General features: G+C 48.5%; 1 protein-coding gene across 4 annotated transcripts in view; it reads left to right on the top strand.

The window, feature by feature from the left end:
• VLDLR (very low density lipoprotein receptor) overlaps nucleotides 1–27,652 on the top strand; it is a 34,689-nt gene continuing 7,037 nt past the window's right edge. The window contains exons 1-17 of one of the 4 annotated variants that reach the window (XM_019799527.2): nucleotides 6–179; nucleotides 12,054–12,173; nucleotides 15,950–16,072; nucleotides 17,483–17,605; nucleotides 19,301–19,672; nucleotides 19,770–19,892; nucleotides 19,979–20,101; nucleotides 20,562–20,681; nucleotides 20,802–20,927; nucleotides 21,973–22,144; nucleotides 22,716–22,934; nucleotides 23,800–23,918; nucleotides 24,457–24,596; nucleotides 24,927–25,068; nucleotides 25,897–26,043; nucleotides 26,922–27,005; nucleotides 27,387–27,467. In XM_019799527.2, the coding sequence (XP_019655086.2) occupies nucleotides 98–179; nucleotides 12,054–12,173; nucleotides 15,950–16,072; nucleotides 17,483–17,605; nucleotides 19,301–19,672; nucleotides 19,770–19,892; nucleotides 19,979–20,101; nucleotides 20,562–20,681; nucleotides 20,802–20,927; nucleotides 21,973–22,144; nucleotides 22,716–22,934; nucleotides 23,800–23,918; nucleotides 24,457–24,596; nucleotides 24,927–25,068; nucleotides 25,897–26,043; nucleotides 26,922–27,005; nucleotides 27,387–27,467 (2,416 nt within the window). In that variant the 5' untranslated portion in view covers nucleotides 6–97. Of the gene's footprint in view, nucleotides 180–12,053; nucleotides 12,174–15,949; nucleotides 16,073–17,482; nucleotides 17,606–19,300; nucleotides 19,673–19,769; nucleotides 19,893–19,978; nucleotides 20,102–20,561; nucleotides 20,682–20,801; nucleotides 20,928–21,972; nucleotides 22,145–22,715; nucleotides 22,935–23,799; nucleotides 23,919–24,456; nucleotides 24,597–24,926; nucleotides 25,069–25,896; nucleotides 26,044–26,921; nucleotides 27,006–27,386; nucleotides 27,468–27,652 lie in introns of all 4 variants that reach the window. The other 3 variants (XM_034646828.1, XM_034646827.1, XM_034646829.1) reach the window with 3 other exon arrangements.

The raw sequence follows: 27,652 nt of genomic DNA, 5'->3' as shown, positions 1-27,652 counted from the left end.
CCGCCCCCACCTCCTTCCTCCTTTGCGAAGGGCTGGTAACTTGTTGTGCGGAGCGAGCGGCGGCGGCGGCGGCGGCGGCACCATCCAGGCGGGCACCATGGGCACGTCCGCGCGCTGGGCGCTCTGGCTGCTGCTCGCGCTGTGCTGGGCGCCCCGGGAAAGCCGCGCCACCGAAGCGGGTGAGTGAGGACGCGCCCCTCCGCCGGCTGCCCGGACCCAGAAGGGGCCCCAGGGGGCCCCGAGGCGCGGGTCTCCTTTTGCCCACCCCCCTCCTAGGAGGCGCCTCTCCGCTCGGCTCGCCGCCTTTCCCTCCCAACCCTGGTGGCGCCTCTGAGCTGACTGTCAGCGCCGCGGCTACGGGCAGCCGGGCTTGGGGGACAGTGGGGTTTGGGGTGTCCTAAAGCCTTGCCTGAACTAGTCTTCATTCCCTTACACTCTGTACCCCACAGCCACTGTTTTGCCTCGTTTTTCATCCCGCTCGGCCGGGGCTGGGGAATGTGGGTTTCTGAGCCACTGAACAATGGTTCTGTCTGCTCTGCCAGGCGGAGTGTTAGGAAGGAGGCAGAGGGCCGGGTCGGGCCGAGCCGGGCGCGGGAGCCCGGGGCACGCTCCCGGGACTTGAGGGAGGGTGGGAGTGTTGGGCGGACGAGGGTGGGCGCCTCCGGGGACTCGGGGCGCCGGGTCTGGGTCCCAGCGGCGAGTCCCTGGTGGCGGTGAGCGGGCGCACGTTCGATGGGCGGCAGCCGGGAGGCTCCAGGGAGCTACTACAAGTGCGCAGCCTGCGCACCCGGACTACGACTCCCCAGGCGACCGGGGGTCTCTCTGGAGTACCGGTTAGAGGACGAGTGCGGTTTCGAATAGGACTCCCCACTGGGTGTTTCACCCCTTCTCCCTCCGCCGCCCCCGCCGTCTCCCTCGCGCCGTTTTTGTAAACCTCTCGGGTCTCCCGTGTAGCTGAGCGGGGGGAGGGGAGCGCAACGAAGACTTAATCAGGTTAGTTTGCTGATCTTCGTTCCCGGTGAGATTTCCTCGAGGAACTGAGTCCTAATCTAGTGACTGTGTAATTAGCCTTCATTCCAAACAATAGATCAAAGGGAGTAGCGCGAGAGCTGGTGTGTGGCGGCGGTGACTACTGTCGAGTGCCCAGGGTCTGCTGCACTGGGCCCGGGAGCCCTGGCCTCAGCCACTCGCCCGTTGGAGACGCACAACTTTCCTGGGCAGAGGACAGGAAGCCCTTGTAAGAATTCGGTCAGAGTCCTGGCGCGTCCCTGAAGGGATCTTGATCTGACACAGAGGGGCTTGCTGGCCAGCTCCAGGGAAGTGGGACAGAAAGATGCCCACCCCCACCCCTCCCGAGTACCCATTCCAGAGTCCCTAGCTTCTGCCACCCGGTGGCTTAGCAGGCCCGCCTGCCTGCAGTCACGTGTCTCCTGAAGTGAGCCAACTTTAAAGTGTGTGGTCAGACAGCTTCTCGGGCCATACCTGGGGGTTTGCAGCCTCCCAGTGCCCCCTGCCCTTTGGCTCGGACTGTCCCGAGCGGCTTTTCTGCCCTCTGCGATTGGCTGGCCGCCCGATCACGTTTGGGTTGGTCACATGTCTCCGCGAACTCAGAATATAGCAGCCTGAGAAGTATTATCTGTAAGGGAACGTGTGACACCGGACAGGCTCCTTCGCATTGTTCTCTCAAATGCTTTCCATTACCTGGACTCCTTGAAAAAGGCCAGTCGTGGAGACAGCCTCTGATGTCTAACAAACCTCACAGCCTGGAAAAGGCCTGCCTACAAGAATTCTCAGACTGGAACATTAATCATTAATGGATGAGCAATACTAACTTTTTAAATGATTTCTCAGAATAGTGCCATGACTTGCATTATACTTTTCATAACATTTCAAAAGACTGAGGTATACCAGAAACTATGGATAACCTTCCCAGAGGTGGTAGAAAGATTCATTTTTGCTGCATGTTCTCTTCGTATTTTTTTTAACATGTAATAACTTTCCCTTGGAGGTTAACCTTATCCTATAGAATGCTGGGAATGCCCTTCAACTGTTGAAATGAGTTAGTTGAAGCCATCTGTTGGGCCTAGGATTAGGTAGGAGAGGGTCCCTTTTGCTCCTGTATGTCATGTGTGAAATATGTGACACGCCGTGAGGAGTGAAAAACAGAAGCCCATGCAAGACTTAAATTCTTCAAAAGAAAGGCAGCACATCATTTTTCAATGGGATAGAATCTGGGGTTGGCTGAGGAGACACCGATCTTAAGCCAACCCAGACTGACTCCTCTCTGAAGTTCAAAGCGCCAGGGTATGTGGGTTGACTTTCTTGTCCTGGTGTTGTATACATCCCTTCTTCTCAGCCCCTCCCCCCAAAACACGCTCATGGTACTTGGTCTAAAATACTATAGGACAGGGCAGTCATGTTCTAAGATCCAGACCTAAAACTTCAACCAGGCTACCAAGGAAGCTGAAACTCAGCAGTGGAGTATATCTGATGGCAAATCAGTGGGAATTCTAGGACATTTCCCTCCAGCCTAGGTAGTCAAGATGAGGATGTGGGGTACCACATATTCCTTAAAGCCAGAGCCTAGAAGAACCAAGGTTTTAGGAGGGCTATTCAGAGATGGGCAGCAGCAACTCACAAAAGAGGAGTCAGAGACTCCTCTGACTGTGGGAGTGGGCTGGTGAAGCTAGCAGTACTGAGAGACCCGGAGGGAGAGGAGAAAATAAACGTGACATCCATTCCGTAGCACCAAGGAAAAGTGTGACAGTGATCCTAATCCTCGTTCAGGCCAAAGAACGAGAGTGTGAGCCTGGAATCTTTAAGAGGATGACCAGGCAAGTGACAGCTTCCTGAAGTCTGAGCACTTCTCTTCCGTGAATCGGCCTGTTGCTCCCTTCATGTGACATTTAGCTAGAATGTCCATCCTGTGTTGTTTTGATTCTCTGTTTTTACTGCTTGTGTTCCCAGATTCCTCATGTGAGTATAAAGGCCAGGTTCAGTAGTGCAGCCCAATATTAGGACTTTACCACGATCAACTGCATAGTGAAGCACTAAGCATTGCGAACAAGGTTAATTATGGCAGTCTCCATGCTTCAAAGAAGGGAAGTCCTGATTTAAGTGTTTCTGCCTTTCATAAAATTGAATAACCATAAATTTGATTTCACTTGAGCAGTTTTACTACCATTTTAGAAGCAATGAAAAGTAGCTACAAGCCCCTTCGATTCCAGAAGTGTCAAACTGGTAAGACTTCACAAGAACTCCCAGAGTAGAACATGGCCATAATCAAGGGAACAGGTAGCTCCCAGACACATGGCTTTGGGTTTTGATCCAAAGGCTGAAAGACTCGGAGCACAGCATAGACATACAGGTAACTCATGTTACATATCTAGACCGTTTTCTAATCCTTACAGAATGTGAAGGAAGCTGTCCTTTTTGGTAGAAGGAAGAATGATCAAGGACAGGCAGTTACCTATTTGACTTGAAGTCATAATTAAAATTAACTTTGGATACTGACTGTTCTTTGGAAAGCCACCTTCCCATACTAGCCTGGGAGAAATCAGATGCCTCCAAGGGCTATGATAAGGTCTGCAATGAGTTTTTGATAAACGTACCTGGCTTAGGAGAGCTGCTCAGGGTGGGCCGTTCTCCAGATGGTTAGTCGATAGTCAGAGTTGCTTAGTGTGTTCTCTTCTACTGTAAGTTCATCTCAAGAGAGTTCTTAGGGCACAGCACGGAGACTACTTCCAAGACAAAGGGTCCAAAGGTACCCTCTGCGGAGGTGATGGACGAGATGCACCTGCTGAGCACAAGTGGTCCAGGGACAAATTTTTGTGCCCAGGTAAAGGATTTTTAGCTAGCAAATTTGAGGACTGGTAGCTTTTTAGCTTTCAGGCTGAGTGTGACTTAGCTTGAGCAGAATCTTGCTCAATGATTTCACTCTGTATTTTTCAGTCTGAATTGGTGTCTCTTATCTAAGCTGTTCTGTTGGCTTAGCAATAAAAACTCTCAGTGTGGTTAATGCCACCTAGTTAGACACACTAGCCATGCTGCAGGAACTAAATCAGATGGCAGGCGATACAGTAAAGTTAGCATACTTTTTCCCTCATGTGATCTGTCCTAGGAAAGCTTGGGCCTGCTGGTAATTCGGGGGCTCTAAGGTAAGCAAGAGAGTGCCTCCTGGGTGCCATGAGATTAGGGACAGAGATTATGCAAAAGGGGGGGGGCTTAACATTTGCTTGCAGAGCCTTTGACTATTTTGTATTTTAGAAATGCTCATTGGTGGGTGGAGTGGGGCAAGGGTATGCACGCTCTTGCCTTTACGAGGTGACTTTGGAGGCAGAAACTTTAAGATGGGACCACTGGCCAGAGTGGTTGGTCTTGCCACCAGCTTGGGTCTTCTGGGTTGGCCCTACTGGCTAGGAGCCTTTATGGTTATAGACGTGGTTTTGGGGGGTGGGGGTGGGGGGTGTGGGGGTGGGGGGTGGGGCTTGCAATTTGCCAAGCAAGAGAAATGATAAAACCTTAGTGATAGACAACATTTGCAAATGACTTCACGTGTTTATATGTTATAACCTAATACTTCCCTAAATACATTTGCAAATTACTTCGCATGTTATAACTTAATTCCTCTCCCCCCAAACACTATGAGTTAATAGGGTTCCTATTCTGTAGACTGTGTTTAATCTTTCGTTTTCCTAAGAAGCCTCCCCAGGATCCGAGTTATTAACTGATCTGTAGGTTCAGGAAGTAGGTGGTAGACTGATGCCGATGTTCCTCATACTTCTTCTTCAAACCACCTGACACCCATCTGTTGAGCACCTACCATGTGCCGTTTGGCACCACCAGGCATTGGGGGTGGGGGTAGACACAGTAACTAGGGAGCTGGTCCTTTCTTTCATGGCATGCGGTCTCGTGGGGGAGTCAAATCAGGAAATCAATGCTGCAAAGATAGCCTGGCATAGACGCTCGGAGAGGAGTGAGCGGATCCATTTACGCCTTAACCATAAAAGACGCAGATAGCAGTTGAGGGCTGTTGGAGTTCCCACCTGCTACCTCCGTTACACAATACGATGTTTCCCAGTTGTACACTCTAATGTGACAAAGCCAGATACTACTCTCTCTCCGCAGATGACCTTACAAAAGTGATCGGATTCGAGCAACGATGGGTTGCCGCTAACTTCCCAAAGAGCACGGAAGCATGTCCCACGTGAAATCCAGGTCCCACACATCAAATTTCTAAGTCTACCAGTTAGCTGCTGCTACTGTTCCCTGTGTACCGGAAGCTCAGTCCTCACAAGAAAATGAGGCCGGCATACCCACACTGACACACTCCCTCCAACAGATAAATATGGGAAAGCACACTGTTTTTAAATGATCAGGTGGCACAAGGAGAATGTTCAAGTCCCCCACGGGCATAGGGAACAGTGGACTTTATCACGTAGAGTCTTCCAAAGTATTCTAGCTGGTCAAACAGCTGGTCACACATTCTGAGTTCAGAAAAGCTGGAAAGAATGCTTTGGAAAAAGTCTATAGTTCAAACTAGCTTTATTAGTTTAGTAAATCAGCTGATTCATCCAGGAATACTCACTAGTGCCCAAAGACTCTTGAGATGTCAGGAACCTGGTCCCAAGTTACCAAGATAAATTCTAGGCCCTGTCTTAGGGGGATCTCCACTTCTAGAGATAGAAACAGGCTGCTAGGGCAAGCATCTCCAGACACAGCCGCTGTGTGAGCAGCAGGAAGCAGCCAAACCACACCCGGCAGGTCAAGAAAGGAATGGAGGGCCTCCTTCAAGGGGAGACACCTGTGCCCACTCCAGCTGAGAAGTACACAGGAGTGACAGGAGCAAACCAAGACCAAGCAAGAGTGAGGGCACAAGCCTGGGGAAGTGGGAGGGGGCCTGTGTGTACTCTGAGCAGATGGCTGGTGGGAACCATTAGGGAAAAGTTGGGGGAAGTAGGTGGGGAACTAGACTCAGCCTTAGGGCCAGTGAGAAGCCTAGGAGTGATCCCATCCGTGGCCCTTCAGGCCGTTTTCGGTTGCTTGAATCACCATCTTGGTTTGGATAGAGAATGTGACAGCCTGAAGGCAGAGGAAACAGGAGACGAATTTAGATCAAGTGAGGGAAGAGAGCCTGGACAGGGCCAGGGCTTGGTGGCACGTGAGAACTCAGGCTCTCTATGGGACCAAGGGTTTAGAGGAAGGGATGGAGCCCCTCAAGGATAGGGGCTTCTGGCGACGAGAAGACAGATTTTAGAAGAACCTATTAACCGTGCATGCCTGTTAAGGCACCCAGATACATTTCACCTACCAAATGGGTACAGAGGCTTTGCCTTACGTTGTCACCATAGTTGTCTGCTGTAAGCAGGGCATTTCCCACCCATGCCCATCCAGCAATGGGGGTGCAGGCTTCCGGCGGCCCGGACTATATATTCCAACCCTGAAAATGACCTCACCACTTCCACTGTGGGTAGAATCCTAGCCTCCTAAACTTCAGGCAGTGCTTTCAAAGTATGGTCAGAGACCAGCAGCGGTCAGGACCATCTGGGAGCTCGGAGAGGCAAGCCTGGGCCCCACCATGCCCCTGCTGATTCTGACATTCTGGGAGGAGGGGCCCAGCACAGGTTCTAACCAGCCCTGTGGGGATTCGGGTGCGGATGAGAACAGGAGCGCCACGGACCTAGCAGTCTGCCACCCACAGAAACTAGTAGCTTCCCAAAATGCTCCCACTTGACCAGTGTGCCCCAGACAAAGCCAAGCCCTGTAGTCCTAGGAAAAACCTTGCTGAGGATACTTTAGCGGCTTTTTTTTTTTTTTTAATGAAAATGGGGCAGGGTGGGCTGTCTTTCAATAATAAGACTGTGTTAGGATAGTGTCATTCTGGATTGATGTTAACAGGCTGTCTTACCCAAGTTACTAAAAGCAACAGAATATTCTAGCGGGAAGTCCCGAGTTAGGTGCTCAAGACTGTGCGCATGCTCGGCCGGGCGGTATCTGGAGCCAGGCCGCCTGGGTTCCAATTCTCGTTCTGCGCAGGCTGAGCTTGGACAAGTGCTGTGCTTCCCTGGTCTATGCTCCTCTTTCCTGACACAGAAAAAGGGGAGCAGTAGTGCTCAGAGCATAGGATTTAGAATTTGGGAGAATTAAAAGACTAAAGTCCTAGAGCCATGTTTGGCCAGCAATTCTAAGAACTTATTTATCCGTGATTCTTAAGATCATCTCCACCGGACGTCAGTGAAAAAACTGACAAGTGAACTGTAAGGTTCACTCATTTCAGTGAATCAGAAGGATTCACCGAAATGTTTAATAGCTTCTAGTTGGTTCTTCCGAGTGCTCAGAGGCCGACGTGAGGGGCAGAGCACAACCTTTGTGCCTGACAGCTCGGGCCGTCCTCCTTCCTCCCTCTCACTCACTAACCTCCTCTCCGGAGAGAAAACCACTTTGCTGACTCACAAGTCTGCTTGTCCTAAAATGAGTTTTGGCCTTTGAATAGAAAGATTGGCATTAAAGAAGCAGCAGAAGTGAGTGTGACTAAAAATAAATGCCCTTGGCGGCCCCAGAAGTGGCAAACCAAGTGGACTGAAGAAACTCCTGTAGATAACACCCGTGCGCTCCAGCAACAAGGAGAGGGAGAGCCGTCGGACTCCTTGGGCCTGCCGGTCCCAGCGGAGTGGCAGCCGGAGCCTTTCCGTGCAAGTTCAAGTTCAGGTCTGAGCCTGATACCCAGAAACCTCCCCACACTCTGGGCAGCTCAGAGCCCTGTAGGGAAATGCTTAGCCTATGTGGATGGCTTGGTATTTACTGGAAGGTAAATATGCAGTTCTCCACCAAAGCTACATATTGTTCTCCCCTGTTAACCCTTGCAGGGACAGTCAGACAGCAGCAGGCTGACTTGTATATGCATTTAAACCCCTGAGTTTCTTGGAGCCAGTGACTTGCCAACATGGCTGGGTAGCAACACTCACTCCTTAGGTAAGCAAGGCTCCTGGGACAAGGCGCTTTGATGTCAGTTTGCAGGGCCTGATTCCCCCTGTGCTAGTGAGAGAATTAGCAAGTTAGCCTTTGACACATCAGGGCCTTCATTCATTACAAAGGCAAACAGCTGTGAGGAGGTACCTATGTGACCAGGTGCAAATGACTTCCAACCCCCTGACCCAGAGGGGCAGGGATACTCGTTCTAAGTATTAGAGCTGAAAGAAAACCCAGATAGAGGCAAACAGTTGGATTTCTTAAAGGAAAAGAAAGAACCCTTTTCAAATCCTTACACAAAACTCCAGTATCGAAAAAGAAAGCCTTCCTAGTTGAAACAGGCAAAACACCCAAGGTTCCCCACCATCATGGCCTTCCCCCCTCAACTGTAACCCCCTTTTGGCACTGAGGCATGCCTATGAAACCCTGTGGTCCTTAGCTTAGTCTAAGAATTAAAAGCACCTTGGGGCGTGGGGCAGACACCTGGGTGGTACAGTCGGTTGAGTGTCCCACTCTTGGTTTCAGCTCAGGTCATGATCTCAGGGTCTTGACATGAGCCCCGTGTCGGGCTCCACACTCAGTGCAGAGTCTGCTTAGAACTCTGTCTTCCTCTGCCCCTCCCCTCTCTAAAATAAGTAAATCTTGGGAAAAAAAAAAAGTAGAAATCAATAAAAGCACCTCGGGCGGAGATGATTTCAAGCTCAACCTGTTCACTTTATGAAAGCAGAATGCTGAACTTGAGACTTAACTGTCATGGATGAAAATAGACTATGGGTCCACAGTCCTGTAATCCCCCAAAGCTGTGGAAAGCAAAAGCTCCTTAACTTGCTTGGTGCTTTCGGTTCTCCTGGAGCCCTGTACGGCGGCACACCCAGCTGAGCACCAGAGGGGTGAGGGAGAAGCTTTGTGAACCTTGGACTGAAGACCCACAGCGTTGCAGTCTGGCTGAGGTCCAGCGCCGGAGTCAGCACCAGGGCTCTGGCCACTCTGAACGGCGGGGAAGTCAACAGAACCAGGGGCGCTTTGTGCCCAGGAGCAAGCTCTCACAACAGAGTGCTTAGCTAAACAGGAAACTGAGGCATGGCCATAAGGCTTATTTTCTCTCTACTCTTTAAAGAGAAGGTCCTTTAGAAAGCAGCTGGCCAGCCTTAGCCCCCACCACCCCACCCCACCCCACCCCTCTTGTAAAGCAGCAGCAACATTCAGTGGCTTTCTCCCCTTCTAACCCCCAGCATTCCCCGTAATAATGCAGAGTCCTGTGTGTATCCTGGTAAAACACAGCTTTAGGATAATCGGGCAGAAGCTTTAGGACAATTGGGCAGAAGTGGAAATATCTCACATAAGAAAAAGTAGAACTTGAACTCCTTTTTCTCTTAAGGTATTGGAAGAAACACTAAGAAAATGCTTTTCTGTATCCTGAGTCTGCTCAGGATCGAGTCTGGAAACAGTACTACTGGGATTTTAATATCATTTACCACTGCTGATCATTCATTTGCTGCAACTACATTCAAAGACCCTCTCGGAGGTGCTGGTGAACTGAACGCCAGCCTTATTTTACCTGCGTGCCTGTATTTGATCCCAGGTCGGCTTGAGTGTCTAGGAAATCTGTAGCTTCAAAAGTCATTTTTAAGATCTTCAGTACCTAACCCTGAAGTGGAAAACCATCATCTGACACTTACTTTTAGTCCCCGGCCCAGTCTGATTATATGCCTACCTTTTTGACGGTATAGGGATCAGTGTCCGAATTTTCTCTTTTTCACTGAACAACCTTTGGTACCTAAAACCTGTAAAAATAATTCAGAGCCCCCATCACAGCTCGATGGTTCTTTCCAATGAGATTTCTATCGATGCTGTCTGATGACAAATTGTTCACTTGCTACTTTTCAAATGAACTACTCCAAGTGGTTTCTTACCACTCCCATGGCCCTCAAAGGCCGTGGGGATAGAGAACTAAAGCCAGGGGGGCCCGTGAAGCAGATTGCCCCAGCACTGAGAACACTGAGCAGCTCTTGGGATTACAGTGATGGGTGGGGGAGGCAGCCGCTCCTCCTGTTTGGTTGAACAGTATAAAAAAACAGCCACTGGGGCGCCTGGGTGGCACAGCAGTTAAGCATCTGCCTTCAGCTCAGGGTGTGATCCCAGCATTATGGGATCGAGCCCCACATCAGGCTCCTTTCTATGAGCCTGCTTCATCCTCTCGCACTCCCCCTGCTTGTGTTCCCTCTCTTGCTGGCTGTCTCTATCTCTGTCAAATGAATAAATAAAATCTTTAAAAAAAAAAAAAAAAAACAGCCACTGACATTTCCCGCCAACAACCTCAACCCGTCTCAATCCCTGGTATCTTATGCCCAGTAAGATACTTGTGGAATGAACGAATGGTGTGAAATAGAGATAGGAAATGCCACCAAATCCTACTGCTTTGTATCTGGGTCCCAGCTTAACCAGACTCTTGGGAGCGGGGTGGTACACACCGTTTCAGAAGACATTGAGTGCCTAAGAATGTCACCACACCCATCTGGTAAACCTGACTGGGACCAAATTCTAATCTTCCTGGGAATTATCCACAAAGCAGAGACTGCCCCCGGAGAGTAGGGAGTAGCCGATAGTAGGGAGGCCAGCGGGAGTACTGTGTACCCAGCACAAGAGTTCCAGCCTGTGCTTGTCACTAGAGCATCTGTTCTTGACCCAGCAGGCCACAGCTGCAGATGCTGAAAGGTGGCAGGAAGTCGGAAAGCTTTCTTTCTTTTTTTTTTTTTTTAAAGATTTTATTTATTTATTTGACAGAGATAGAGACAGCCAGCGAGAGAGGGAACACAAGCAGGGGGAGTGCGAGAGGAAGAAGCAGGCTCATAGCGGAGGAGCCTGATGTGGGGCTCGATCCCGTAACGCCGGGATCACGCGCTGAGCCGAAGGCAGACGCTTAACCGCTGTGCCACCCAGGCGCCCCCGGAAAGCTTTCTGCCTGGAAGGCCTCCCTGAGGAATCTGCAGAAGCTATACAAGACACCCTGGTTGTCCTGAAAATTTGCAGTCTACTTCTATTCAGCAACCAGACCCTTGCCTTGTAGCTCAAAGAAATCACATCTTCTAGAAGGACACACATGCTCGTGATAGGGAAGACCTTAACGTTAGCTGTCCCATGCCAGGCAAAAACAAAAAAAATGAAACTAAGCGCTCTGCTTACAAGGATTAGTTCATAGCACCATGTGAATTAAATATCTGTACGTCGAGCATAGGAACGCGGAGAGTCAGGGGAAGAGAACCCAGGCCTGTGGCTCTCCCTCACTTTGTCCTTCTCCCATCGCTAAGTGTGATCTTCCCTTACCTCTCAACTGTACATTGATTTTTATCTTTGAGGTGTTTTGTAAGCATGTCTTTTTTTAATTAGGCCTCAAATTCTAAGACGGGGAGGCATGCAGTAAATCTCTATTCTGCCCCCTCCTTGCTACCCCTTCTAAATCTCCTTTAGTTTATTGTGATGGGAGCATCATCCATGAATAACCTTACAGAATGTGGCCAAGAAATGCCATTAAAGGATTAGAATTTGGCTGTGTAATTACAGCTACACAAGTGAGTTAAACAAATGAGGGAAATGAGTCCAGGGGCAGGTGAGTCTGACCCAGCTCCCCATGGCCTCTGGGCAATCTATGTTCCTTCTATCTCGATCTGGCTCCACTGGCCCAAGATCACTATTCCAGCCACCATGCCCAATTTTCAGGAGCCAGAAAGGAATAAAGGAAGGGAAAATGTGTCCCTGTCCCTTTGAGGATATTTCCCAGAAATTCTATTTACCATTTCTATTTATAGTCCATTAGCCAGACCTTAGCCCCATCCATGGCTATACCTCCCTACAAGAGATGCTGGGAAATCTAGTCTTCTCCAGATGGCGTTTGCCCAGCAAAGAACTCAATTACTGTCCGCCACTGCCCCAGTGCCCACCCAGCCCTGGCCCCTAGAATGTTCTAGCTTGCCGAGTCTGCAGCTGTCCCTCCAGGAGAGACCGTATCCATGGGTTTTGGGTAACTTGCTTCTCTAACTTCCCATGCTTGTATCCCAGCTTAGCTAAGTGCTCCCTCCTGATTTTAGGAAGAAAAGCCAAATGTGAACCCTCCCAATTCCAGTGCACAAACGGCCGCTGTATTATGTTGCTGTGGAAATGCGACGGGGAAGAAGACTGCGCTGACGGCAGTGACGAAAAGAACTGTGGTGAGTAAGGAGCCCGACAGTGTCCCGGCCACCTCAGGAGGATGCATGCACGTCACTGAACGTGATGCTTTTAGCTTAGTTTCTCAAATGTATCGGGATTCTGAAAATAGAACCCACTAATAAGAATTGCTTTGAACCAGGGTCCCAACCATCCTGGTCTAGAGGAATCTGGTTGAATGTTTGACACGGGGCTATCAGCCTGAGTGTGGAATGTTGAAGGTGAAGTGTGGGTCCTTTCAAGTGACAGGACCTGGTTTATCGTAGGTCGGGCAAACATTTGGTATAGGAAGCTAGGAGAGGGGACAGGAGGACCGGAAGTAGAGACAGACAGAAGCTTACTTAGAACAGAATTGCTCTGGTCCCCCGAAAAAGAAAGGAAGTCATGCTCTGATCCCCCGAAAAAGAAAGGGAGTCACGAATAGTAAGAAATCCCTTAAGGTTTCAGCAGGTTAATCAACTCCTGACATAGAAACTACAGGCCAGTGCAGGTCACAGATTAGATAAGGATTTTTAAAAATTCTCTGCCTACAATAGATGCTAATTCTAAAGTGTTAAGCAGGGTGGAAGACAATCTTTCCCCGAGAGAATGGGGATATAACGTCATACCCACTGTTCAGTGTCTATCAAAAGATCATCGTGAGAAATGCCTCATGTTGAGCCAGAACAGCTGAGAACTACATGTCAAGGTGGCATTTAGGTTACCTTGAATATATGCTGAAGTTTATTGTTTGATCCCGTTGTTCTGTGTTGTAAAAATCCTGAAACAAGTTTGTGTATGGATGTCGGTGACAGCATTGTCATTTGCCTTTTAAAGGGTGTTATATAAAGATGTCTACTCTACAAACAAGAAATAGAGAAGAAAAATAGAAGCTAAATGTAGATAGCCTCAATTGTCCTCTTGTTATGCCCTTACTGGCTTCCTCATGCGTCATTACAAACACGGCACAGCGGAAGCATCATGGCACCCTGTCTTATCCTTGCGCGTGCCCAGCAGTATCATGGCTGCTTGCACACCAGTATGTGGATTAGCAGCCCCTGTGGAAACCTAAGAAGTCCCTTCTACAGTCTCAGGACCAAAAATACTCCTCCTGGCACCACTTTGCCACCATTTACATTCTAACACTGGGATTTTAATCTACTCTACAAGACAATGAGTTCATGCCCCCTCTAGGTTACTGAGGTCATTAGGATTCCCTCACAAAATCTCTTACTGGAAGGACTCGCTCTTGGCAACTCTTCTCTTCTTCTCTAGATACGAGTAGCAATTCTTCCTCCCTCGATTCTAAAGTAAACAATGGCAAAACCCATTGTTCTTTCCTAGAAAGTAATTATTCTTCCCGTGTTTCAGAAGCCTTCTTTGACCATCTGACGGACTTAGTAGCAGCTAACCTGAGCCATCTTAGGGGTCACTGCCGGCTTTTCCTAAAATCGCCTCCACATAAGTAACTTCTAGACACACAGCACGAGGGTTTGGAAGAGTTGAGGGAGTAGATGTATGTACTCAAAATCACACGAGGTGGGAAAAATTAAACACATTCTTGGCCAGCATTGGTCTCTGCCTCCAGGGTATGAAGGTAGAGAAGGAAAGTGGGAACACGGCTCAGGGGAGCTGTGTGTGTTTATTTTGAGATGTTCCTCCCTGGAAGGGAAAAAGCTGCACAATTGCTTTAAACTCATAAGGCCACTTAGTATTTTTCCTGTCCAATGTCTTGATATCGAACTGGTCTGCAATTTCAGCAGAGCTGTTTCTTTCAAGCACGTCAACCAGAATTTTTAGTCAACTGCAGCTTAGAATCCACAAGCCTTGTGTTTCCATCAGCCCCAGTAACTCAGTCTTTTACAACTGCGAGGCTGACCAGATTAATGAGTAACTTAGACCCTCTGAGCCGGTAACTGGTAGATCTCTTCCCCTGTGGCACACCTACATTTCTATTCATCTCTTGAGGCCCAATTCAAATAGCCTTTCTTTACCCTCCCCATCTGGGTTCAGAATGGGGAGAGATGAACTCTAGCAAGTTTCTATCCCTATTTATCTTTGTTTCAACACTTTGTAGTATACCCAGTCTTGCCTATGCCTGTAACATTTTATACGTCTTCAAACCACATGGTCTCTTTACAACTACTCCCTGCTTCCTCTTCCTGAGGACCACCGCAGGTTGAATTACAGCAAACTAACTCTGCAGACGCTCTCGCACCTTCCCACACGCTCAGGAGCACACGGGCTTTCGATATCGTTTAACCATTAATACTGGGATTTGAGTATTTCAGTGATTTTTAGAAACAGGTGTGAATCTAAGCGCTAATGTGGCCTTTCTTGTTTCCTTGGCTACACAATTCATGGAGATGAATTATTCCTTTCAGATCATCAGGATTCCTCACCACATCTTGAGTTCTCGGAATGGACTGTAATCACTCTATTCTCCCTGCTGCACCACGTCCAAGGCCAAACCCGGGGGGGCCCTCGGCTTCAGTGTCCTCTCCACTCCGCGAGTTGTCCCTAGCTCAGACCCCAGACTTGAAGCAATCCCTTTCAGTTCTTAGCGAATTGTCAGCTTTTGGCTGATCTACCATTACAGAATATTCGTTAGGGAAGAAGAGCGTGAACTGGAAATTAAAGCGCATGAGCAAGGAAGAATACAGCTCGGGAAGGAGGAGCCTAGAATTACCGTATGGTAGACACTTCCTACTGTCTCTGACTGCTTGGTGGGTAAGGTGCCCAAGCCGCCCAAGTGGCTTAAGTCCAGGTTCATGCTTATCTTCCGGGTATAGTTCTCAGTGTCCCCTTTCTGCTGAGATTGTCCCATTTGGGACAACAAGTTGTATGGTCACCAGAATTAGAGGAGAAAAGGCCTGCCCTCATCAGAATTAGTAGCAGTACTGATACCTTGCTTAGGAGATTTTTCACTCTAGTCCTCAGCTGGGACATTGGCAGCTTTCACAATATCTTCTGTGACTTTTAGCTGATGTTACTCTGTCTCTTAGATTCTAAATGTGACCTCTTTTATACACGGGTTTAAACTTTCTCTATTTCTTACTGGCTGGGTTCCTCTGCCCCAACAGACTGTAGGAGTTACAATATTCAGTCCTGGAGCTTGTCCTCCCAACTCTGCACTAAACCCATGCACTGTTAAGAGATGTCCCCGAAACAGCTGTACTGTGATCCAGTCATGGGATGGAACGTTTGGCTCTTAAACCTTAGGAAACTTTTGAAGGACATGGAAGAAATGCACAAAGAGAATGAAACTATTACTTAATAAAACTCAACAGCAGGGCACCTGGGTGGCTCCGTTGATCTGCCTTTGGCTCAGGTCATGATCCCAGGGTCCTGGGATCAGGCCCCACTTTGGGCTCCCTGCCTAGCTGGGGAGCCTGCTTCTCCCTCTCCCTGCCACTCCCCCCCCCCGCCCCCCCCCCCCCCCCGCTTGTGCACTCTGTCAAATAGATAAATAAAATCTTTAAAAAAATAAAAAATAAAAAAAGTAAAACTCAACGACATAAAACAGACAATTATAAGGTATCCCTGGGTTGTAAGGTAAGGAGCAAGCCCCGTCTTACTGTGACTTCCATATCCCCCAACTCTCTCAAATGAGCACCTTGCTCCTCTGGAGGAAAAAAAAAAAAAAGATTTTTCTAGTGTTCTCCTGGATGTTGGCAGTTGAGTGCTAAGACTCCGTTTCATTGTTGGAGTCAAATGTGGCAACAGGCAGTTTCACCCCCAAAGGGAATATCAGCTCCCGGGTGCCTACAATTTTAACCCTGCCGATAAACTTTTGTAGTAAAGAAGACGTGCGCCGAGTCTGACTTTGTGTGCAACAATGGCCAGTGCATCCCCAACCGGTGGCAGTGTGACGGCGATCCTGACTGTGAAGACGGCTCTGACGAAAACCCAGAAGAGTGCCGTGAGTGACTTGCTTTGGACTGTACCTTTCCCAGGCTGTTTCGTGTCTCGTAGCTCGAAGTATTATTTCATCCAAAACTTGGTTATATTTTCCCTTGGCCTACCTTTCTGTGTGGGCCAATGGACTCCAAGGTCAGTCAAGTCATTAACAAGTTGATGAGCGTCCATTTAAGAATATTCTCCCAAGTCTAACAAGACTGACGTTCTCTTGGGTAGCTTCACTATTAAAGATTCAAGACCGAAGCCAGCCAATTTGATTAAGAACTCCTTGACTAGGTGCATAGATTTCAAATATTTGGTAATCATGACTCCGAGCAGATGGTACTCTGGTCCTGGAAGCAAAGTTGAGATAGGAGGGTTCCCCCTTTGGGCCCAGGATAAGTTTTTAGATGTACAGCTTATGTTATTAAAAAAAAAAAAATCTATTACTGAAAGGGTAGGGTGGCTAGAAATAGGGTGACATCATAATTTTTTTTTTTTAACAAACCTGTTACCTGAGGTTGTTATAGTAGGGTAAAGTTTACGGCTTATTCTTAAATAAGAAAAATTTCATGTATGTGTCCTTGGGCGGATATCCAGGAAAAGGTCTGTGACCTCACAGAGGAGGAGGAGGACTGGGGACAGGTAAATTAGGGTCATTTGAATGTCGTGGTGAAGAAAGTCTTGGAGTTCATTTCAAAACGGTAGAGACCTGTTGAAAAACGAAAAGTGTAAATCTAATAGGAGCCAAGTTTAGGTCTGGAATAAGGATGACAAAACGCAGTGAAGCAGAAAGGAAGATAAATGTATCAATTTCAGTTTTCCAGGCAAGGAATCAGGGGAGCGATAAGAACATTGGTCATGGCAGGTCAATCACCACAGGGACAGCAGGGCTGCACAGAGACACGGCCCCGTGTTTTAGGTGAGGGTGACCCAGTAAGGTCAAGAATCAGAAGGGGTCCCCGTTTCGGCAAAGCTCACGTAGGTCGCGAAGAAACCTATAAAGGAATCTAGTCAGGAGAAGACTTCCCAGGTGTTAGGTCATCCAGCCTTAAATGAAGTGGGAACTAGGTGACCTTATGTGGTATCTGACAGATAACAACAAAAAAATTTATAAATAAAAGGTCAAGGAGCAGGCCAGCCAATAAGCCTAAGTGTGCCAAGTAAAACAGAAGCCAGCGTGGAGCACGCCACAGAACCTTGAAGGAGTAACACGGTCAAGGCTCTCCGGTGTCCTGCCGGGCGACACCGGCTGGCGTGGCTTCTGAGCAGTGGAGCTGGCGAACCATCTCCCCAGGCTTCAACTAGTAAGTCGAATGTCAGCCCTCCGCCAGGCCACCGAGTGACAGGTGTGAGCCCTTGCAGGCAGCTCAGGAGCAGCATGGCCCGGACGCGTGGGGGAGGCTCTTTTGAGACTGTATATCGTCAACAGATATGAGAGCATGCCGCAGAAATGAGATGAGCTGTGGCGCCCGTTCCGCTCACTGTATCCCAGTGTCCTGGAAGTGTGATGGTGAAAATGATTGTGACAGTGGCAAAGATGAAGAAAACTGTGGTAAGAAGATCAGTGTGGAGTGGCTTATCCCCAAGACCCTTTTCGCTCAAAGAAGGGTGGGTAGGGGGAGAAGCGCCCCGGAGCGTGAAGATACAGCCCCGCTGACTTGCTTTTCAGTGACCTCACTCTCCGCTCAGCTACTTGGCCTTCATTACTGCCCTAATACGCTGACGTAAGTCCCCATGGTGACTGACCACTGCTTGCTTTGGGGTCTGTCCTAGGCAGATAGAAGTGGGAAGGTAAGTCATTCAGGGCACTGCCGTCCAGAAATAGCTCCATGAAGCCACAAGGGTGTGGGCGTCTGTGTCTGTTAGGACCGGGGTGCACGGGCCGGCCTCCCTTGGGCTCAGCACAACCAGGAGGGGACTAGGGCCACTGGCAAGCTCACTTCTAGGTCTCAAGTGGGTCTGCTGCTTGGATTAAATTACTTGAGTAGCATACGAGCAACCTGAGTTAGCCTCCGAACTAGACTCTCTTTGAACCTTTCCAAAGGTTAACCGGGCACAGAAGCGTTAGCAATCATCTTGCCAGCACATACCCAAAGAAAACACTAACCCGACTGACGGTACTTTTGTCTCTTCTCACAGTTCCTGCCCGTAAAAATGAGCTCTGTTTCCTATGCTTTCATGTTTCTGTTTCTGGAAAATGCATAATAAAGTGCTGCGCGTTCCAGGCGAGGCCCTGGGAAATATCTGGGTTGAACAAACATTGCTGTGAGCACTCTTTCAAGCTACCGCCCTTTTATAGGGCCCCGAGAGCGACAGCTCCCAAGGCTGACAGGCACGGGCCTCCCGACGCAGCAGAGTACTAGTGAGCTGAGCGTGCTTGCAGTCCAAACACCAGTCTTGCGTGGAGAAGTTGACTTCTGAGGTCAATACCACTGCACCTAGTCCAATGAGTTTCGGTGTTCAATCTTAGAATTGAGCTTTATGTACTGGTAAGCCCCAGAGCTGCCAAGTGTTTCCCTCCTAAATCTAGACTTTGCTTCCCAAGAGAGTCGTGGTCTCTACCTTAATTAACACCAAATTGTGACCTTGATTCATTCGGCAGGAATTTGAGGCCAAGTACAAACTGGCTAGTTGGCCTGGTTTATCATCATTAGCATATCGGACGGCTAAGATTGTGATCGATTCTAGCCCTAGCAGTGACTTTCTAACACTTGAAAATATTTAAGGCCTGTTAGTCCTGATCCACATTTGAAGGACCAACAGAGAAGGAACCATGTATGGTAGCATAACATGATGGCTAATTTGTGTTAATAGTGTCATAATGCTTGTATGTTTGCCTGTATACCTGATTCATGGTAGTCTCGGCTGGTGATCCGAACTGATTAGCTGTCTGTCCAGTTCAAGATATCTCAGTCTTTGCCACTCAAAATGAAATCCCCCGGTCAGGTTTAAGTTCCCTTTAGGAATCTGTTGTGGTCCTCATCTCAAGTTAACTTCTAGTCTTCAACTGTTCTCTTGGTTCTTTCTTTCCGTTCTTATTCAAGTGTCCCCGCATCTTGTCCATATTGAGACTGCTTGCTAGCACTCCAGGAACCTGGATTTGATAGAATTGCACGTTAGCTTTTAAGTGAAGCTTGTAAAGCTAGGGCCCGTGATACAAGATCCCACTCACTGCGTGGTAGGACAAAAGTCTGGAAGGCAGGACGTGCCCCGCACGCTCTCAGCGACGCCTGCTCTCTCCCCGCAGGCAATATCACGTGCAGCCCCGATGAGTTCACCTGCTCCAGCGGCCGCTGCATCTCCAGGAATTTCGTCTGCAACGGCCAGGACGACTGCGGCGACGGCAGCGACGAGCTGGACTGTGCGCCCCCAACGTGCCGTACGCACGAGTTCCAGTGCAGCAACTCGTCCTGCATCCCCCTCAGCTGGGTGTGCGACGACGAAGCCGACTGCGCCAACCAGTCGGACGAGTCCCTGGAGCAGTGCGGCCACCAGCCTGTGATGGACACCAAGTGCCCGGCCAGCGAGACCCAGTGCGGCTCCGGGGAGTGCATCCACAAGAAGTGGCGCTGCGACGGAGACCACGACTGCAAAGACGGCAGCGACGAGGTCAACTGTCGTAAGTAGCCTTCTTTATCAGTCCGGCCTGCTCCGCGCATCCGCCTGGATGGCTTGGATGACCCTCCCCTGTCCTTCCCGCCACCCCCCTCCTACAGCTTCAAAAACCTGCCGCCCTGACCAGTTTGGGTGTGAGGACGGCAGCTGCATTCACAGCAGCAGGCGGTGCAATGGTATCCGGGACTGTGTGGACCGCTCGGATGAAGTCAACTGCAAAAACGGTGAGGGGCTCCTCCTGGGGGTGAGTCAGAGGACTGCTGGGAGCAGCCCCACCAATGGACTCTCGCTTTTGTGTTTTTCTTTGTAGTCAATCAGTGCTTGGGCCCTGGCAAGTTCAAGTGCAGAAGTGGGGAGTGCATAGATATCGGTAAAGTATGTAACCAGGAGCAGGACTGCAGGGACTGGAGTGACGAGCCCCTGAAAGAATGTCGTAAGTGGAGGGGTTGCCTGAGCACAGAGTCGGGAAGGTTCATGACATGGCCCCTAGCTAATGCCCTGTGCACCCTGCCCAGTGCCCGCTTACAGCACTTTTTAAGGAGCTGTCTTCAGTTGCTGGGCTTCAGAGTGGCATTTTTATGCCTTAGAAATTGAAGCAGTGAAACTAGTTCATAGCTTCACCTCATTAAAGAGAACTGATCAGCAATGGAGACACTTGACTCAGTACTACTTAGCCAGCTGGTAACCTGCCAAGGAGATTGGGTTGACTTAACTTCCCCCAAACCCTCCAAGATGCGTATCTTGAAGACAAATTATTAGACTTTAGGAAAGTCATGGGTTTGGCCAGACTAACTAGATAAGTTATTGCAAAAAGCCCAGAGTTTAAATGTTAATTGGGGCAAATATCAGTCTGGGATAAGGTATGGGATAACTCTGGTCCCTTTTTATTTCAGATGTAAATGAATGCTTGGTTAATAATGGTGGCTGTTCTCACATCTGCAAAGACCTAGTTATAGGCTACGAATGTGACTGCGCAGCTGGGTTTGAACTGATAGATAAGAAAACCTGTGGAGGTGAGTACAGGAGGGAGCCTCAGCCTTGGGGGTGGGCGGGGGCGGGGGGGAGATGAGAAAGGACAGTATCTTGCTATAGGTCATCTAGGCACAGAAGACTAATCCTAATTTCCCTCCTAGATATTGACGAATGCCAAAATCCGGGAATCTGCAGCCAAATTTGTATCAACTTAAAAGGCGGTTACAAGTGTGAATGTAGTCGGGGCTATCAGATGGATCTTGCCACTGGCGTGTGCAAGGCAGTAGGTAAATGGACTTGGACTGGTGTTGCTCTGGTACCTTTAGGAGTAAGGCTTTACCAAGGGTGCAGCCAGTGACCCCAAGAGTCAACTAAATTATGGAATCAAAGTAGTACAGCTCTCCCCCGACTTATGATGGGGTCGCAATCCAATAAACCCATTTTAAGTTGAAAATATCTCAAGTTGAAAATGCACTTAATATATCTAAACCTACCAAATATCGTGGCTTAGCCAAGCCTGCCTTAAATGTGCTCAGAACTCTTACGTCAGCTTATAGTTGGGCAACTTCATCTAACACAAAGCCCGTAAAGTACTGAATGTCACATGTAATGCATCGAGTACCCTACTGAAAGTGAAAAGCAGAATGGTCGTATGGGTACGGACGGGTGTCAGCTCATCGGCTGTTCACACCCTCGTCATCACGGGGCTGACCAGGAGCTGCGGCTCGAGGCTGCTGCCCAGCATCGAGAGAGAACATCACAAGACAAGATGGTAGCCCCTATCACCAGCCTGGGGAAAGATCCCAACTCTGAATTCGAAGTGTGGTTTCTACTGAACGCAAACTGCTCTTGTACCATCGTAAAGTTGAAAAATCCTAAGTCGAACCATCCTAAGTCCGGGACTGTCTGTTCTTGAGATCAGTGCTGCTTAACTCTCAGGACAGTATCACAGGCTAAACATAAGATTGTTTCCCTGGACACCTGCGTTGGTCAGTTCCTTTTGCATAGGATACCATGAATACCTACCAGGTTTGCTTACTTCCTGCTTCCAAAACTTGAATGCAGTCCCAGTAAGTAACTTAGTCAACAGCTGCTCAGAAACTGTTCCGGGCTGCTCAGCCACCCTACTGTTGAGTGCTGTAACCCCAGGACTGCCTTCACGAACACTAGGAAGTGCTTACAGTTCCCGGGGGCACGGACTGCAGCAAGCCCCCTCCTCGGGTGTTCGGCGGTGCCTTTACTGTTTAAGTGCTCCTCCTCTGAAAGGAGGTGACTTAGAAGGACCTTGCCTTCTTACAGTGAAACTAAATAAACCTGACTCCTGTCTTTTAGGCAAAGAGCCAAGTTTGATCTTCACGAATCGAAGAGACATCCGGAAGATTGACTTGGAGAGGAAGGAATATATCCAACTCGTTGAACAGCTAAGAAATACTGTAGCTCTTGATGCGGACATTGCTGCTCAGAAGCTGTTCTGGGCTGATCTCAGTCAGAAGGCCATCTTTAGGTAACTTCAGTTCTCTGTGTAGCATCTTGGGAAGGTTTGGAGGAATTTCTAGCTCCACTCGAGCATCTAATTAGCTGGGACTCTTAAATCTGGACACTGATTCTTCAACTCTTAAGTTACTTTCAGTCCCTCATGAGAGACTAACAATTGGCATATGAAGTCAAAGGTGGCTATAGCTATAGGATTAGAACAAAGGACATCTTAGTTTCTCCCCCTGTCACCCCTTTCTTTCCAGTTAATTGACAACCTTTCATAGCGGCTACCAATGGAAATGGTAGCGGCAGCTTTTTCTTAAAGGGAACTCGAGAAACTCAGACAGTGGCTCTTGCCACAAACAGCCTCACTTAGAAATGTGTCAGTCTTGCTTGTCGAGTACATTCCAGCAACTAAATAATGGACACTATTGTGTAGTATCAGTAAGAAGCATAGTTAAACGATGAGAGTGGTGAGCCATGGTGTTACTCGAGCTTCTTCTGAACAGAGTTGTTGACCATTTTGTAAGCAGAAAGCCCATTCTCCAGGCTCTGATGGTGTCAAACTCTTAAACTTCTTGTGACCTATTCTGTTTCAGTGCCTCAATTGATGACAAGGTTGGTAGACATGTTAAAATTATCGACAATGTCTATAATCCTGCAGCCATTGCTGTTGATTGGGTGTACAAGACCATCTACTGGACTGATGTGGCTTCTAAGACTATTTCAGTAGCTACCCTTGATGGGACCAAGAGGAAGTTCCTGTTCAACTCTGGCTTGCGGGAGCCTGCCTCCATAGCTGTGGACCCCCTGTCTGGGTTTGTAGTCTGTTTTTTCTAGCCTTTTGGATGCTATCTGTGTATGCCAGGAGCTTTCCTCCTGGCTGAAATGGTACGGAAATCCCAAGACTTACAACTCCCCACAACAAAAGAACTACCCAGTCCAAGGTGTCAGCGGTCCAGTAAGTCCACTCTCTTCCAGGCCCTTCCTGGCAGGATGGATGCTGACTGATAGTAAGGAAACATGTTTGACTTGACACACACACAAAAGCTGTATCTGAACCCTTATGGACACCCAGCTTCTCTGCAAGTGACTTTTAATTTTTGTCTGAATACTTTGTCAGGTTAGCTCTGGATGACCCAACCTAAGTCCTAGCACGAGTCGTGAGGATTTTGGTAACTATATTATCTCAAGGCTTCCAACTAAATATCCAACTTGTCTGAAAGTCCAGTTGAAATAAATGGATCTCCCTAGCAACATTTCACCAAGAGGTCACCCTAAATGGGTGCTAAATAATATAGAAAAGCAGCTTAGGAAGTTGACTAAGGCTCTAGGAAGGACACCTGACCCCCGTGAATCGTCACGAGAACAGTCCGCCAAGCCCCTCCAATAAAGCTTAACATATATTCACCTTTCGGTTCTCTGAAAGAATTGGGCTTTTGTGAAGGAAATATATAACCTGTGACTTGGGGTTGAAATATAATTATCACACTTAAATAGATTAATATAGTTCATAATGAGCTGGTAGGTTCTTAGTGTTAACTGCTGTTTATCCGGAACATAATTTAGACCATTAACCTGTTATTGTTGGTCTCTAGAGTTTTCTAGTCATTCTTCAAATGTGTATCTCAGACTACAAGTTTATTCCTTCTAAACCACTGAGGCTTATTTAATTCTTCCCAGCTTTGTGTACTGGTCAGACTGGGGAGAACCAGCTAAAATAGAAAAAGCAGGAATGAATGGATTTGATAGGCAGCCCCTGGTGACAGAGGACATCCAATGGCCTAACGGAATTACACTCGGTATGTCTGTCCTTCCTTCCTTGGCCACCAATCCAGCCATCTCCACAGCATTCCCTTCCCTCCATGGTTTATTCTGGACTAGACCAGACCGTTCCCTAGATCCCCGCAACAGCAGGAATTTTGGATGAATGTAACTGAGCAATACAGATCGAATGGTGGGGCCTTAACAAATGAGATGCTCTATCATCACTAGCTTTTCTGTCCCTTTGGGCCTAATAGGGGACATAAATGCAGTGCGTTTGGCCCTTCACTCTCATCCATCAGGGAAGAAAAACATACTTGCCTCTCTGAACACTTCCATAAAGTGAGTACCATTTCTTAAGCCAGCACCTTTGAGACTCTTAGGTACTCCTTGAATCTCCCAGAATGAGTGTGGGTACAGACCCCACATGCTGCCTCACAGGGTTTGTGGGACCCCCTTAGGAACCCATGCTGGAGAAGGAGCCATGAGAATAGAATATTGGATTCCCTGGATATTTTCAGTGGAAGCCAGGGCGGTGATGGCGTCTCATGCACTGACAATTCTTTTCCTCCCCAGACCTCATCAAGAGTCGTCTCTACTGGCTTGACTCCAAGTTGCACATGCTGTCCAGTGTAGACCTGAATGGCCAAGATCGCAGGATTGTCCTCAAGTCTCAGGAGTTCCTAGCTCACCCTCTCGCGCTGACCATATTTGAGGTGAGATGGGTGCGTCATCTCTAAGTGTGTACCTCTGAGTTGCTATGGCGCCCCAGGGGAGAAAGGACAGAACAGGTATGGGGCGGGAGGGATCAGCAGAGCAGCATGACCCTAGAAACTGCTTTCACTTCAGACATGGGATAGATTTGATGCTCATTTCCTGTGGGACTCCAAGAAGCCTGAACTTGCATCTCCAACAGCGTAACGTCTAACCTTCCAGACCAGGGTTCAGTAAACGTGCACCATTTAATTGCCAGAAATAGCGATGACCTTAGATATGGACTTGTGTTAATCCTAGGTGTAACTGCTAATTTGGGGGTTCTGTTTTAGGATCGCGTCTACTGGATAGATGGGGAAAATGAAGCAGTCTACGGTGCCAATAAATTCACTGGGTCAGAGCTGGTCACTCTGGTCAACAACTTGAATGATGCCCAAGACATCATTGTCTATCACGAACTCGTCCAGCCGTCAGGTAACGGGGACAGGCACAGCCCTCCATCTGTAAGGCCCCGGCAGGGACAGCAGCGTGGGGTAGTACCAGCTTGGCTATCAGTGGCTCTTTTAACAACCCAACTTGCTCTAAAATGGAACTTTCCCCTCCAGTCCCCTACTGCAAACACGTCACACGTGGTGGTGTTTTGTTTTCATTTCTGACTTCCTAGTGAAAGCGCTTTCAGAACTTCAGCTCTTCCCTTCCCACCCTCAGCATTCAGTCTTATTCCAGGCTTTTCCATACCTTGTGGTCTTCATTCCCTTATACTAAGACTCATGCACTATCCTCCAAAGTAGCTTTTATGCCACAAACTTTTCCTACCTCCCCATCATGACACATCTTCTATGTAGATCTTCAAACACATCTAGACACACCAGCTCCTGCTTGGACCACTTGACTGGTTCTGTCTACAGGAAACGCTTCAACCTTCCTCTAGCTGGGTTCTTTCCCCTTTGTGGGAGCAAGGCTAAAGCAAAGACCAAGGAGGACATGCTCATCTCCTTCCCCTGAGTCTTCACTCTAAGCTTTGGGCCCGTAGTAGGTGCCTCCTGTCCCCACCTCCTCCCTCACCGCCCACCTGTTCAGGCATAATCCTTACCCCGCTTTCATGAACTTTCTTTGGATCTGTGACATCCTTGGTGCATGCTACCTATACCCTTGTATTTCTTCTTGTACTGGTTGAACTCGGTGGTTGAGACAAGTGTAATCTCCCTGGGAACAAGGACTCATGTCTCAGCATCTAGAACGGGGCTTTATGTATAGCAGGCACCGGGATACCTCTTTTAAAGGACTTTTATCTCTGGATAGGTAAAAACTGGTGCGAAGAAGACATGCCGAACGGAGGCTGTGAATACCTGTGTCTGCCAGCACCACAAATTAATGATCATTCCCCAAAATACAACTGTTCCTGTCCCAATGGGTACAGTCTGGAGGAGAACGGCCGGGAGTGCCACAGTAAGGCTTTTGACTTTTCAACCACAAGCAGGACCTAACAGACAACAGAGTAAGACACTAGGTGTAAAACTAGCCTGGATGTTAAGAATTCTGCTTTAACCGATTCTTGGAGTAGATTTGAGAACATATTTGCTACCACTGTGTGCCAGGTTGCTGCGTCATGACTTCGCAACTGACTTCTCACTCATTTCAGCAGTGGGTGAGTCTGTAAGTGACCACAGCGTGAACAGGACTATCCGGATGTGTCCCGGTTCGTCCCGCAACAGCACCGAGCTAGCCAACTTGCAGATAATTAAACAAAGTCTTAATGTGTTCCTCCAGAGAGAGAGTGGCCACGGTTACAGGAAACCTTAGGGCCCCCGTGGGCGACACCATCTTAAACTCACACTTAAAGCCAACTTGATTTTCGTCTTCTGTTCTTAGCCTTTGATTGAGTGGCAAATTAAACTCTCATGTTGTGAGCAAGGAGCTCCTATTGTGAGGTTTTTATTAGCTTAATATGGAGTCCCTGCAGGGACTAGCTCAGTTTACTGAGAAAGTAATTGCAAGACAGTCTGACGGGAAGACTAGTATGTCTGATACTCTCTGTTCTCGAGAGCATTTCTGGTATCTTCCAGGACGATGCTGAGAGGCCTAATTGTGGCTATGCATCTTTTTGAATTGTCCAATTCTGAATGCGGACTCTTCTGTCCCAAGTCTCTTGTGTCTCTGGTTTTGCACAAAGACTTCCTTTTAGCTTTGACCACGCAACTTAGCTCAGCAGTGACTTATCTATTTCCCGTGGGGTTAAAATAACCTTCCGAGTAGTTTGTCTGGATGGAACAGCTAGCCGCCCTGGAACCTTGGCGTCAACCAGGTTCTTGGTCTTTATAATTCAGGTACTGCAACTCCTGTGACTTACAGTGAGACAAAAGGTATCCACGCAACAGAAATTGCACCAACTAGTGGACTAGTTCCTGGAGGTACTGGGCCCAGTACTATGCACTGTGAACCCCGACTAACAGCCACATTCTTTGTATTTATCACTTCAAAAATTCATGCAGCCCTGTAACCACTAGCTCTCCCCCCAGCTGGTAACCTGCATTTCAGCTCCAAAGCCCAAAAGCCTGCAATCCTTCGTCAGATCCTGACTTTTAGAAAGGTTTCTACTAGACAACTGTTAATGAAATAGCTATTTGAGTGTGTGACTCTCGATTCCTTCTAGACTAGTTGTGCCTGGTATGCAAGGCAGTAGATACTGACCCACAGTAATGGATGCTAGGGCATGAGGTGCTCTGCCAGATGGGTCCATTTCTAAGTCTGAATTCACATCCATCTCAATGGATTCCTTTCATTCCCTGTAGGGATCAATGTGACCACAGAGGTATCAGAGGCCACTGTTCCCCCCAAGGGCACTTCTGCTGCCTGGGCCATCCTTCCTCTCCGTAAGTACCTTCCCACATATCTGGAGAAATTTGTTAGACACCCACCAGATGGGCATTTCGAATCCATCTAGAGACCCCTACCTCCCATGGTCACAGTACTCGTCGCCCTGATTACGTTTGCTCCCACCCCAGCCTGGCACACAGAGAGTCCATACCTTTCTCTTTGATGGTATCCACGGCACCGT

This window comes from Ailuropoda melanoleuca, chromosome 17 (genome assembly GCF_002007445.2).
Source record: "Ailuropoda melanoleuca isolate Jingjing chromosome 17, ASM200744v2, whole genome shotgun sequence".
In the NCBI taxonomy this organism is placed as follows: Eukaryota; Metazoa; Chordata; class Mammalia; order Carnivora; family Ursidae; genus Ailuropoda; species Ailuropoda melanoleuca.
This window is presented reverse-complemented; position numbering and strand designations above follow the sequence as displayed.